Source organism: Perognathus longimembris, chromosome 13 (assembly GCF_023159225.1).
Source record: "Perognathus longimembris pacificus isolate PPM17 chromosome 13, ASM2315922v1, whole genome shotgun sequence".
In the NCBI taxonomy this organism is placed as follows: domain Eukaryota; kingdom Metazoa; phylum Chordata; class Mammalia; order Rodentia; family Heteromyidae; genus Perognathus; species Perognathus longimembris.
Genome location: NC_063173.1, coordinates 63,312,039 through 63,326,402, shown reverse-complemented (window position 1 = coordinate 63,326,402; position 14,364 = coordinate 63,312,039). Strand labels below are relative to the sequence as shown.

The following is a 14,364-nucleotide window of genomic DNA, read 5'->3' as shown; positions in this document are numbered from 1 at the left end:
ATTTTGTTTTATACTTTTCTTTCCTTCCCCTCCCCCCCAGTTCTGGGCCTTGAACTCAGGGCCTGAGCACTGTCCCTGGCTTCTTTTTGCTCAAGGCTAGCTAGCACTCTGCCACTTGAGCCACAGCGCCACTTCTGGCCATTTTCTATATATGTGGTGCTGAGGAATCGAACCTAGGGCTTCATGTGTATGAGGCAAGTACTCTTGCCACTAGGCCATATCCCCAGCCCTGTTTCATACTTTTGGTTGTTATTTTTTTGTTTGTTTTGTTTTTTCAGTTAGGGTCTCCCTTTATAGCCCAGACTTGGTCCTGAACTCTCTATGCTCCTGTTTCAGCTTCCCAAGTGCTGGTATTACAGGTGTGTTCCCTCATCAGCGGTGCTGGTGGCAGTTATCTCTCATGCAGTAAAGTGGGAAGCCCTGGGTCCACACGGACAGGTGTGAGGTGAGGCAGTATAGATACCGTGGCCTCAGGAACTTCCCACAGGTACATCCTGGTGCAGTAGAAGAAGATGCACCCCACCCTCACCTAGGGTTGGGTCACCCTCAACAGGGACAGATAAGAGCTTGGATGTCACAGAGGCCCAGAGCCACAGGAGCTGATGTCACAGCCCCCAGAGAGGGTCACACGATACAATGGCTCTTGGGAGCCTCCAAAAAGCAGGGTGTCTGGAGGCAAGAAGGGAAACACAAAGTGAGCTGAGCTCAGAGAGCAAGTGCGTCCTCTGAAGTTGGGGCCCTCCAATCACAGGTGCACAATCACGGATCACTGCAGTTGATGCTCATTTCCCACCATCCTTGTTTTCAAGAAAAGCACAGTATAGCAAGATGAATAGTATCTGCCATTTACTATCAAATAGCTCAAGGGAGAGAACGTTGCTTATACATAATTGATCTTTGTTGTACATCTGAGATCATTTCAATAAAGAAGTTCTTAACCTGGGCACTGGTGGCTCACACCTGCAATCTTAGTTACTCAGGAATCTGGGATATGAGGATCACAGTTCAAAGCCAGCCCAGGCAGGAAAGTCTGTGAGACTCTTATCTCTAATTAACTACTAAAAATCCAGAAGTGGAACTGTGGCTCAAATGGTAGAGCACAAAAGATCAGAGTTAAGGTCCATGCTCTGAGTTCAAACCCTAGGACAGGTGGGAGTGCGAGCGCGCGCGCGCACGCAAACACACACACACACACACACACACACACACACACACACACACACACACACACACGGACGTTAATGAAACTCCTGGAGATGGGGTTCCCTCCTAAGTACCACGATGAGCAGTGAATAAGCCCTTCACCACAGAGGCCATCTGCATAGCACGGACCAGGGCAGGACATAGCTTAGCCCACAGCAGACATGGGAAATGAGTGGAAGAGGGGATCTGGACCAAGGTGCAGCATGAGTAAGCCTTAAGGACAGAAGACTGGTGAAAGGGAGCAAGTCGAGAGGTAACTTTTTAAAAACTTACGAACAGGGCTGGGGATATGGCCTAGTGGCAAGAGAGCTTGCCTCGTATACATGAAGCCCTGGGTTCCATTCCCCAGCACCACCTATATAGAAAGTGGCGCTGTGGCTCAAGTGGGAGAGTGCTAGCCTTGAGCAAAAAGGAAGCCAGGGACAGGGCTGAGGCCCTGAGTCCAAGCCCCAGGACTGGCCCAAAAAAAAAAACTTACGAACAAGTTTCTTACATTGTTCGCAATGTTAAAAAAGACTAAATAAAAATGCAAGCCAGGCATTGATGGCTCATACGTGTAATCCTAGTTACTCAGGTTGCTGAGATCTGAGGATCATTGTTCAAAGCCAACCCGGGCAGGAAAGGCTATGAGACTTTTATCTCTAATTATTCATCTAAAACCTGGAAAAGGAGCTGTGGCTCAAGTGGTAGAGTACCATCCTTGAAGAAAGAAGCTCAAGGACAGAGCCTAGGCCCTAAGCTCAAGCAAGTCCCATGACCAAAAACCAAACCAACCAACAAATAAGAAGTAAAAATGTAATATCCAGGCAGATGCTAGTGACTCAAGACTGTAGTCCTAGCTATTCAGAAGGCTGAAATCTGAGGATCATGGTTCAAAGCCAGCCTGGGCAGGAAAGTCCATGAGACTCTAAAATCTCCAATTAACCACCAGAAAACCAAAAGTGGTGCTGTGGCTTAAGTGGTAGAGCACTAGTCTTGAGCTGAAGAGCTCAGGGACAGCACTCAGGCCCTGAGTTTAAGCCTCACAACTAACCAAAAAAAAAAAAGCAATATTTATCAGCAGGGCAACCCACCCAATCAATAGTCTACTGATTGCCTACTGCCTACACCTTTAAAAAGTACAAAAGGCAGGGGCTGGGAGTGTGGCTTAGTGGTAGAGTGCTTGCCTAGCATCCATGAGGCCCTGGGTTCGATTCCTCAGCACCACATAAACAGAAGAAGCCAGAAGTGGTACTGTGTCTCAAGTGTTAGAGAGCTAGCCTTTAGGAAAAGACTCTCAGGGATAGTGCGCAAGTACAGACTTCAAGCCCCACGACTGGCAAAAAACAAAAAGAGAAAAAAAAGTACAAAAGGTAAGGTCATCAGAATGGTATATGCTTTGGGCTGAAGTGTAGCTTAGTGGCAAAGCGCTTGCCTAGCAAGTGCATCATTCTCAGTACCAAAAAGGACAAAAAAAAAAAAAAGGTGGTACATGCACATGCTTGCAATCCCAGTGTGGTAGGCGAAAGGGGAGGCTCAAAGTCCAATGCCAACCCCAGCAAAAGTGGAGACCCTGTGTGAAAATCAAACTAAACAAAAGAACTGGGGCTGGGTTCCACCAAATATTTTTTAAATTAAAAGTAGGGGGCTGGGAATATGACCTAGTGGCAAAAGGGCTTGCCTCGTATACATGAAGCCCTGGGTTCAATTCCCCAGCACCACATATATAGAAAATGGCCAGAAGTGGCGCTGTGGCTCAAGTGGCAGAGTGCTAGCCTTGAGCAAAAAGAAGCCAGGGACAGTGCTCAGGCCCTGAGTCCAAGCTCCAGGACTGGCAAAAACAAAACAAAACAAAACAAAATAAAAAGTAAAAAGCTGGGTGCCGTGGCTTACTCCTATAATCCTAGTTACTCAGGAAGCTGAGATCTGAGGATCATGGTTCAAAGTCAGCCCAGGCAGAAAAGTCCAATTTTCCTTTCCTTCGATTAACCACAAAAACTGGAAGTGGAACAATGGCTCAAGTAAGTGGTGGAGTGCTATCCTTAAGCAAAAAAAAAAAAAAAAAAAAAAGCTCAGAGGCAGCTTCAAGGCCCAGAGTTCAAACCCCAGGATCAGCACGTACTAAATAAAATACTCACATACATACATCATAGTTAAGAGAGAACCCAAGGTTAAAGTGCATATAGAATGGCATGTTCTCAGCCATGAAGATGGAGGCATCGCACTGTCACTCTGAAGGTCTGGAAAGACGAGGCCCAACACAAGGGAGGTGGGTCCTGGTGGAGAAGACACTCTACAAACACTTCCTCTTCTCTGGCAATCCCTATTGTAGGCCTCAAAGGAGTAAGTAGTGAGCCCACAGGACAGGTTTCTCATTAGCCCTGACCATAGAGTAATAGAGGTGGTGAGACTGACTGGAATATATTGTAAATGTGTACAGAAACATACAATGAAATCCTCCTTATGTAACTAATGTAAGCCAATAAAAAGAAGAAAGGAAAAATAAACACTCAATACAGTTGGTTTCTTTTGGAAATTTCTCACAAGAAACAATTCCAGGGCTGGAGCTGGAGCACAGCACTTGACTAGCATACTTGGCACCCTGAATGGTCGTCCCTCGTCTGTGTCCCATTCCCCCCACCGTGACCTACAAGTGAATTCGTTCTGACTCACCTATTTTGGGATGTGACGTTGGCAGAGCGGCTTCTGGAAACGGGGCCATCTGGCAGCTGTCCTGGAAGCCGGGGTAGTGGGGCTCAGGGTGGCCGACCCTGCACGGGGGCTGCACTCCAGCCTCTTGCACTGCAGTGAGAGAGGGACAGGAGGCCTCGGGATCAGGCAGCTGTCGGCTCAAGGGCCTTCAGCCACGCACTGGCACCCTAGGTCCTGGCCATGGATACTTTGATGATGTGAGGGAATGTGGGGTGTCGGGGAGCATTATAAATGTTGATTTCACCTGTTTCATGCACTTTCCTCACAGAGCTCCTCAAATGTTCACAAGTGGCTGAGATTCTACTCCTGTTAAGACAACCCTCAACTAGTTTGCAGGAGTTGGCAAACTGGCTTGGCAAACTTGGCTCTGTTGGTCCAGTGGGCTCTGTCATGAATAATCAATTCCCGCACCACCTGCCTAGCCACATGCACTTATCTGATTTCCGCAGCTCAACAGCAGGCAGCCCTGTTCAAAGTACCTCCTGAGAGACCAGCAGCAGACAAGGCCCACCTTGTCGAGCCAGGCACAGGGGTTGGACACACGTCAGACAGGTGTCTACCACTCACCTGTGGCTCCTGCAAAGACATCACCCTGGGCAGGGCCCTCTGATATGACAGCAGTAGCCTCCACAGTGGATGCCCGGTCAAAGGTCAGTGCCCCAGAGGTGGTGATCTGTCCTGAGGGCGTCACAGTGACTAGAAAGGCAGAAGTGCATTTGACACATGGCCAGGTCAGGCCCTGGGCATGCGCTGCTCAGGAGGGCATAGTTCTCAAAAAGACCTGAGGGACCAGGTCAAAGCAGGTATAGTAGTGTGCTCCCCCACATGTGGCAAGACAGCAAGAAGCCAGTGACCTGGGCACCCATGAGAGAGCACCAGGCTGGCAGGATGAGAGCTCACCACCCCACATGGTGAAGGACTGTGGACCCTCTGGCTAAGTGATCCCAAGCAGAAAACAAACACATTTATTTTTTATTTTTTCCAATCCTGGGGGCTTGAACTTAGGGTTTGGGCACTGTCCTGAGCATTTTGCTGGAGGCTAGTGCTTTGCCACTTGCGCCATACCTCCATTTCCAGATTTTTGGTGACTAACTAGAGATAACAGTCAAAGCTTAGACCCTCAGATCTCAGCCTCCTGAGTAGGATTATAGGTGTAAGCCATCCACTCCTGGCTAAAAATAGTTTTTAATAATAGCTTGAAAGGTTGTGTTGTGGGGGGCATGTGTGCACACCAGTCCTGGAACTTGAACTCAGGATCTGAGTGCTGTCTTTGATCTTTTTGCTTAAGGCCTAGTGCCACTTGAGCCACAGCTCCACTTCTAACTTTTTTACTAGTTTATTGGAGTTAAGAATTTCATGGACTTTCCTGCCAGGGCTGGCCTTAGACTCTGATCCTCAGATCTCAGCCTCCTGAGAAGCTGGAATTACAAGCATGAGCCACTGGTGCCCAGCTTAGGTTGAAACTCTTATATCCAATTAACCAACAAAAAGCTAGAAGTGGAGTTGTGGCTTAAGTGGTAGAGTGTTGGCCTTGCACAAAGAAACTCAGGGACAGTACCCAGGGCCTGGGGTCAGGCTATGGACTGGCATGTGCACACACATATACCTCATTAAGCTGAATTAAGAGAAAGGCTTTCAGTAGATGCTGGCAGCTGGCTCCTGAAACCGTAGTTATTCAAGGAGGCTGAGATCTAAGGATCACAGTTCAAAGCCAGAAGAGGCTTTAGGAAAGTCTGTGAGACTCTTATCTCTAATTAAATTCCAAAAATATCAGAAGTGGGGCTGGGGATATAGCCTAGTGGCAAGAGTGCCTGCCTCGGATACACGAGGCCCTAGGTTCGATTCCCCAGCACCACATATACAGAAAACGGCCAGAAGCGGCGCTGTGGCTCAAGTGGCAGAGTGCTAGCCTTGAGCGGGAAGAAGCCAGGGACAGTGCTCAGGCCCTGAGTCCAAGGCCAGGACTGGCCAAAAAAAAAAAAAAAAAAAAAAAAATCAGAAGTGGAGACGTGGCTCAAGTAGAATGCTAGCCTTGAGCAAAAAGGCTCAGGGACAGCGCCCAGCGGTGTGGGACAGTGTGCAGACAGCCTGACTCTGTGGGAGCAGATGGCTCCATAGTTGGAAACCTAGTCAGAGGTCTGTCCAAGGCCTAGTCTTCCTTCCTCCCACCCCCTCGTTTTGTTGTTCTTTTCTTTTCCTGGTCATGGGGCTTGAACTCTGGGCCCGAGCGCCATCCCTGAGCTCTTCACTCATGGCTAGCGCTCTCCTGCTAGAGCCACAGCGCCACTTCCGACTTTTTTGGTAGTTAACCAGAGATAAGAGTCTCACAGACTTTGCTGCACAGACTAGCTTCGAACTGCAATCCTCAGATCTCAGCCTCCTGAATAGGTAAGATTACAGGTGTGCGCTACCAGCACTTGGCCATTCTGTGGTTAAGCAAGCGAGATTTCCCTTCCAGTTCCTTGATTCCCCTGGTCAGTTCACAGGCAACAGGAAAGTGCTAAAACTGGACACAAAACGAGGCTTCATGCAAAAGGTGTTTATATGAATGGCTGCCCAAAGCACTAGGGGCCTCAGGCTGGCAAGTCTCCTGGATAGAGAAGCCCTCACAGCCCCCGTCCATCACAATGAGGCGCTTCCTAAGAACAAGCTGTGGGGACCCAGGCAGCAGACAGGTGGAGGAGCAGCCAGGGAAGGAAGCAAGGGTATCCACTTACCCATGGCAGCCACAGTAAAGACCATAGCACAGGGTGCTAGCCACCTCTCTAGTTCTAAAGCACATGTGTCAGACAAGCTACAGCAGAGTAAACAAGACTCCCCTCAGTAGCGTGGTGGTTTCAGTGATACTCACAGGTGGTAGCTGCGGTAGCTGGAAGCAGAGTGATGTTCTTGGGGGGCTCTTTCTTCATTGGAGCTGTGGGCAGTTCATTCTCCTTCTTGCGCCTTTTGTAAGGAACAAAAAGCCTCACTGGACCACTCTGAGGGAGAAAGGCAACGTTGGCCAATGGCAATCAATACTTGGGACAGCACAGGGTGTGTGTTCAACTCCTTATCAAGCACATTCTCCTGAGGGGAAGCCCACTCCTGCCCCCCCTCTTCTGCCCCTCAAAGAGAGAATGCTTTCCAAAGCAACTATGAGTACTACTGCCAGGCAAGACAGCACATGGGGCCTTAGGAATTCCTAGAAGGGAAGAAGTGGAACCCAGTGGAGAATGAGAAAACCACATCCCTAGGTCACAGCAGGCAGTGATGCCCATCACCCAGAGCTCGGTCAGAAGACACCTCAGGAAGACCAAGTAGCAGAAAAAAACCCTCCCTCCCTGTCCAGACACAGGACACAGAGCTCCTCCCAATGCACTGTGGGACTCACACAAGTCCAGCATGCAGGGACTCCACACGACTTCTGCGGCATCTAACTTGGAGGTACTGGGGTCTGAACTCTGTCACTGCCAGGAAGGCACTCTCTAACACTTGAACCGTGCCCCAGTCCTTTGACAAGCCCAGCCTTTCAATTGTAAGGTGTGTGGGGGGAGGGTAAGGGGGCTTGAACTCAGAGCTTCTCTCTCTCACTTGGCTTTTCATTCACAGCTGGATAGTACTCTTAACACTTAGGCTACACCTCTACTTGTAGGTTTTTTGCTAGTTATTTGGAGATAAGAGTCTTACTGGCCAGGCTTTGGTGGCTTACCCCTGTAACCCTAGCTACTCAATAGGCTGAGATCTGAGGATCGCAGTATGAAGCCAGCCCAGGCAAAAAAGTCCATGACTTTTAACTCCAATTAACCACCAGAAAACCAGAAGTGGCACTTTGGTTCAAAGTGGTAGAGCACTAGCCTTGAGTGAAAAAACTCAGGGACAGGCTGGGGATATGGCCTAGTGGCAAGAGTGCTTGCCTCGTATACGTGAGGCCCTGTGTTCAATTCCCCAGCACCACATATACAAAAAAAAATGGCCAGAAGTGGCGCTGTGGCTCAAGTGGCAGAGTGCTAGCCTTGAGCAAAAAAGAAGCCAGGGACAGTGCTCAGGCCCTGAGTCCAAGCCCCAGGACTGGCCAAAACAAAAACAAAAAACAACTCAGGGAAAGCTCCCAAGCCCTGAGTTCAAGCCCCATGACTGATGAAAGAGTCTTACTGGTTTATTAATCCAGACTGGGTTCAAAGCACCAATGCCCAACCAATGCTTCCTCCTTCCCACCCTCTCTCTCTCTCCCTTCCTCTCTCTTCATGTTTTGTTAGTGTTTTTAGTACTGGGTTTTAAACTCAGAGGCTTGTATTTACTATGGAGGGACTCCATCACTTACATTATACCTCAGCCCTTCTAGCTTTTTGGAAGGGCTGGCCTCAAATGACACTCACCATCTCTTGTCTCTCAGATAGAAGTATAGATGTGTGCTTACTGTACCAGGCATGCTTTGATCTGTGTGTGTGCGCGCACGCAACATGCATTTGTGCACAACGTGTATACATGTGCAACATGCATACGTGCACATGTGACTGAGTTTCTTTTGCTGAAAGCTAGCAGTCTACTGCTTGAGCCATAGCTCCATTCACTTCTAGCTTTTTTCCCCCCTTTCTTTCTTTCCTTTTCTTTTTTGGTAATTTTAGTAGAGATCAGGGTCTCACAGACTTTCTTGCCTAGACTGGCTTTGAGCCATGATCCTCAGATTTCAACCGCCTGAGATTAGAGGTATGAGCCACTAGCACCTGGCTGACTTATCTTTTTAGAATTATTTGTCTCCTTATCATCTCCCTTCCTGAGACATTACTATCTTAATTTCCTTTTCTTCTTATCCCTATTGATCTTCCTTTCTTTCTTATTTTATTTTTTTTCCATCCCTGATGCTTGAACTCAGGGCCTGGGTGCTGTCCCTGAACTTCTTTTGCTCAAGGCTAGCATGCTAGCACCCTTACCAGTTGAGCCACAGCACCACTTCTGGCCTTTTCTGTTTATGTGGTATGGAGGAATCGAACCCAGGGCTTCACGCATGCTAGGCAAACACTCTGCCACTGAGCCACATTCCCAGGCCCTTCTCCCTCACTTTCTTTTCCTTTTTTTTTTTCCCAGCAGGTTTTGGGTCTTGAACTCAGGGCCCGGGTGCTGTCCCTGAGCCTCTTTGTGCTCAAGGATAACACACACTCTCTCTCTCTCACTCTTCTCTCTCTCTCTTTTTTTTTTTTTTTGCCAGTCCAGAGCCTTGAACTCAGGGCCTGAGCACTGTCTCTGGCTTCTTTTTTTTTTTTTTTTTTTTTATTAATTGGACATAAATTTTTTTACAAGGTGTTGTGCAAAGAGGGTGCAGTTACATAGTAGGGCAGTGTGTACATTTCTTATGATATCTTACAACCTGTTTTTCTATCCCTTGTCTAGGTCAGGTTGACATATATGCAATATACAATGTATCAAGAACATATACAGTATTCACAGACTTGGTCTCTACTGTCTCTCCGTCTCCCTTTGTTAACAGTCATATATCAGGGAGATCATGCCCCTTTGTTTTCTGTGTTCTAGGCTTGTCTCACTCAACATTATTTGTTCGAGTTCTCTGGCTTCTTTTTGCTCAAGGCTAGCACTCTGCTACTTGAGCCACAGCACCACTCCTGGCCATTTTCCATATATGTGGTGCTGAAGAATTGAACCCAGGGCTTAATGTGTACGAGGCAAGCGCTGTTGCCACTAGGCCATATTCCCAGCCCCACTCTACCTCTTGAACCACAGCTCCACTTTTGGCTTTTTCTAAGCAGTTTATTGGAGATATATCATGGACTTTTCTGCCCCGATTGGCTTTGAATCACGATCCTCAGATCTCAGCCTCCTGCTCCTCAGATCTCAGCCTCCTGTGTAGATAGGATTAAAAGCTTAAGCCAGGGCTGGGGATATAGCCTAGTGGCAAGAGTGCCTGCCTCGGATACACGAGGCCCTAGGTTTGATTCCCCAGCACCACATATACAGAAAACGGCCAGAAGGGGCTGTGGCTCAAGTGGCAGAGTGCTAGCCTTGAGCGGGAAGAAGCCAGGGACAGTGCTCAGGCCCTGAGTCCAAGGCCCAGGACTGGCCAAAAAAAAAAAAAGCTTAAGCCACCAGCACCCAGCTCCTTTTTGTTTTTTCCAGTACTAGGAATTGAATCCAGGGTGTCTCCTGTGTGCTAAGCCTTCTTGCCTGTTGAGCTACCCTCTAGCTCTTTCAAACAGGGTCTAAGTTGCACAGGTAAGTCTGAAACTCAAATTCCTCCTGCCTCAGCTTCCCAAGTAGCTAGATTATAGGCATGCACTCCTACATCCTACTCTCTCTCGTTCTTGTAGTGATTCCTTGAACACATCTAGAAATTTTCTTGAAGCCTTTGTCAGCTAAACCCTGTACCTTGGCCTCTTAGGCTGTACCCGAGCCTCTTCTGTTATTCATGGTACATGCTTCCTACTTCTCTGTACATCTTAATTTCTTCTTAAAAACCAGAACAGGTGGCTGGGAATGTGGCTTAGTGGTAGAGTGCTTACCTAGCATGCATGAAGCCCTGGCTTTGATTCCTCAGCACCACATAAACAGAAAAGGCCACAAGTGGCACGGTGGCTCAAGTGGTAGAGTGCTAGCCTTGAGCAGAAGGAAGCTCAGGAACAGTGCTCAGGCCCTGAGTTCAAGCCCCAGGATTGGCAAAAAAAAAAAACAACCACAACAAAATCCTCTGGGTCTAGTCCATCTAGAACTGTTGTAACTTTTCCTCTTATGTTTGGAGCTTTGATCCAATTTAAAGTGCTTGTGCAACGAGTGAAGTTTGGGCCAAAGCTCAGTCCTTACCTATAGATAGCATAGAGGTACCAATACTGCTTGCTAAGACTTCTGTGAGTACGTGGGCTCTGACCCTTTTCTTTACATCCTTTGGGTCTCCCCCGTGGGTATCACACTGTCCTGATTACTGTAATGACAGGAAGTTTTTTGTGTTTTTTTTATTATTATTATTTATTTTTTGCCAGTCCTGGGCCTTGGACTCAGGGCCTGAGCGCTGTCCCTGGCTTCTTTTTGCTCAAGGCTAGCTAGCACTCTGCCACTTGAGCCACAGCGCCCCTTCTGGCCATTTTCTGTATATGTGGTGCTGGGGAATCGAACCCAGGGTTTCATGTATTCCAGGCAAGCGCTCTTGCCACTAGGCCCTATTCCCAGCCCTGACAGGAAATTTCAAATCCCTGGATTGTGATTTTACAATTTTAGATTTTTTTCAAAACTATTTTGGCATTTCTTTGGACACTGATCTTAGCTACTATAATCCTAGCTACCTGGGAGGTAGAAATCAGGAGACTAGGCATTCCAAGGCAGCCCAGGAAAAAGTTTACAAGACTATCTCAACAGGAAAAGCTGGCATAGCCAGATACCAGTGGCTCACACTGGTAATACTAGCTACTTAGGAGGCTGAGATCTGAAGACTCCTGGTTCAAAGCCATCCTGGGCAGTAAAGTCCATGAGACTCTTATCTCCAATTAGCTACCACAAGACCAGAAGTGGTGCTGTGGCTCAAGTGGCAGAGTACTACCCTTGAGCTGAAGAGCTCAAGAATGGCGCCCAGGCCTGGAGTTTAAGCCCCATGACTGACAAAAAGAGAAGAAAGCTCTGAGTTTAAACCCCAGTACTGGTACGCGTACTGCACATACTGTGCTGGTTCTGGGGCTGACCTTGGGGCTCCATGGCCTTCATCATTTTAGATCCTGGACCTCTCTGGAGCTACCTTTGTACCCCATGCAGACACAGTGATTAGGGTTATGCTGAGGCACCAGTGACAAAAGCACCTATGAAGGAGGGATAGAATCTCCCCAGGCAGAGGGCAACAGAGTCATCGGACAAGAGGTGAGACAGGCTGGACAGTCTACCCACACATCTTTATCCCACACCGCACAATGACTTACCAGGGTCATATCATCACAGCAAGCGGCACAGGTACATGAGGCAGCATGAGGGTTTAAAATGCCATCCTAAAATGCAGAAGGTATCCAGCTAAGTTAGAAAGTCTGCTCCTGTGTAAGCTGCTCATCACTAGACTGCAATTAGCTCCATGGGCATTTACCACTCAAACATACTAGACATGAAATGTCACCATTCCTGAAGCTACTACATCTTTACAGTGGTGGGCTCTCCTAAAGCCTTCTGGGAACAGAAGACTCCACCAGCCATGCCAGGAGCCGACCTGGAACAGGAATAAGAAGTCCTCTTTCTTAGGAGAGAACATTGCCTATGTGCATCTGATCATATAAAATAATATTTATCAAAATGAACTCTAGGAAATGGAAACAAGGTTTTTTTTTTCTTCATTGCTGTTTTTCTTCTCTTTTCTTTTAGTCTTGTTTGTTCAGTTATCTGACTTTGGGAGAGCAAAGGGAGGGGCACAAAAATGGAGAGACAAAAGGTAAATAAGGCTGGGGATATGGCCTAGCAGCAAGAGTGCTTGCCTCATATACATGAAGCCCTGGGTTCTATTCCCCAGCACCACATATAAGAAAACAGCCAGAAGTGGCGCTATGGCTCAAGTGGCAGAGTGCTGGCCTTGAGCAAAAGGAAGCCAGGGACAGTGCTCAGGCCCTAAGTCCAAGCCCCAGGACTGGCAAAAAAAAAAAAAAAGCTAAGTAAGTGCAGTAGTAGTACTCTCTAAATATGTTGCAAATGAACTATACAACTTGTGGGTGGGGATAGGAGGGAAAAACTGGGAAAAGGTGACATTGTCCAAATAGAAATGTACTCTTACTGACTTATGAAAGTGTAACCCTTCTTTATATCACTTTTATAATAACAATAAAAAATTAAAATTGAAAGAAGAAAAGAAAATGAACTATTCAACTTGTGGGCAGGAATAGGAGGAAAAATCTAGGAGTTATTGAGAGAAGGGATATCAAGGTCCACAAAGAAATGTACTCTTTACCTGACTTATGTAACTGTAACCCCTCTGCATATCACCTTTATAACAACTGGAAGAAAAAGAAGAAGTCCTCTTTCTTCAGAGTAAAGTAGAGCAGAGAAGACAACCATCTTACAGTCACAGGCAATCAGCGGGGAGCTGTCACCCTGGCTTTGCTGCCTCTATTCTGTGTCTACCATTTCCTTTTCCTGAGCCTCATGATGTACTTCCATTAGCAATCCTCTAGGGGATACCTGTACACATACACACACACACACACACACACACACACACACACACACACACACACACACACACACCCCACTGGAAAGATCAGGAAGACAAGTAACGCACTCATGACCACACACAGACCCTGCCTGGTACCACAGCCTGTACTCCTCCCACTGGCAGGGCCTTGATGGCTTCTGTCAGTCCTGAGGCTACTGGAGGACCGCCCATGGGCTGTACCTGAATGAGGCACTGCAGAGGTCTGCCTGCATAGCGAATACTTCTCTTCCAGTCTTTGCTGCTGGCTCGTCCTGCCATGGCCTCAAACTCCGTTGGGCTATACCAGTTCTCCCCCTGTTTGATGCATCGGCCCCGGCCGCCTGAAATGAAAGTGAACCCATCACACAGCCCATTGATGGCTGACAGCTGGCTGACACTGCTCCTTCCTTTACTTTTTCTCCTTCTCTACTTCCTTCCTGGCTGCGCCTTGTCCTACGTGACCTCTAATCTCACCCACACCAAAGTCACCCCACAGACTGCCTAAGGCAAGTCACTCCCGCCCCACTTGCAGATTGTCTCTCTACCTGCCTCTCTGGCTGCTCCAGCCACTGTCCACAGTTGGCACCAGTTCTACCACAGCCCCACTGGCTATCCACTCCCCTCAATCCCTTTTCACCTGGGTTGTCACTGGGTTCTCACTCTTGGGAAACATGCCCCACTCTACCTTTCTCCTACTTTCTCTACTGAGTCAGAGCCACCATGACGCAGAATTCACCCTCAGGTCCATCCCTGCCCAAGGTCCTCCACGGCCTGGGCTTTAGGTGTCACTCACAGTTCCACCTCTTTAGCACGTTTGTGGGCTCCTTGGCCCCAGTTTCCTGATGGGGTCACATGAAGACAGAAGCCTGAGTCAGAATGGGCAGCTGGGCAGCAGCCTTACCTGAGCCAAGCCTGCTCTTGTAGAGCGTGCCGCTGATGTTCCGGCAGCGCACTGGCAGCTCACTGTCATACACCGAGGGGTCCCAGTTGTACTTGGTGCCACCTTTCTCCTGGCCGGGTGCCAACGGAGTTGGAGGAGACTGAGGACCTGCACAAAGAAAGGCTGTGAGGACCAGAAGTCCCTGCAAGCAGAGCAACCAGGAGGCTCTGCTCATTTCCACCCTCCTTTCTTCCAGGTATGTGGATGGCTCAGCACAATGTCACCACCCCTTCCCGGTGGGTAACGCTCTCTCCGACTGGAAAACTCCTCCCTGGCTACTTAAGTCAATATTTGGTTTCCAAATTTACTACAAAAACAAATAAGCAGCCTGGTGCTGATGGCTTATACCTATAATACTAACTACTCAGGAGGCTGAGATCTGAGGATCACG

General features: G+C 48.1%; 1 protein-coding gene across 4 annotated transcripts in view; it reads right to left on the bottom strand.

The window, feature by feature from the left end:
• The window catches only part of Deaf1 (DEAF1 transcription factor), a 34,886-nt gene that overhangs the window by 15,987 nt on the left and 4,535 nt on the right, over positions 1 to 14,364 (bottom strand). For 3 of the 4 annotated variants that reach the window (XM_048359447.1, XM_048359446.1, XM_048359450.1), the window contains exons 4-9: positions 13,935 to 14,081; positions 13,235 to 13,374; positions 11,784 to 11,849; positions 6,746 to 6,872; positions 4,462 to 4,590; positions 3,856 to 3,984 (exon numbers count right to left, since the gene is read on the bottom strand). In XM_048359447.1, the coding sequence (XP_048215404.1) occupies positions 3,856 to 3,984; positions 4,462 to 4,590; positions 6,746 to 6,872; positions 11,784 to 11,849; positions 13,235 to 13,374; positions 13,935 to 14,081 (738 nt within the window). The remainder of the gene's footprint in view (positions 1 to 3,855; positions 3,985 to 4,461; positions 4,591 to 6,745; positions 6,873 to 11,783; positions 11,850 to 13,234; positions 13,375 to 13,934; positions 14,082 to 14,364) is intronic. The other variant, XM_048359448.1, reaches the window with a different exon arrangement.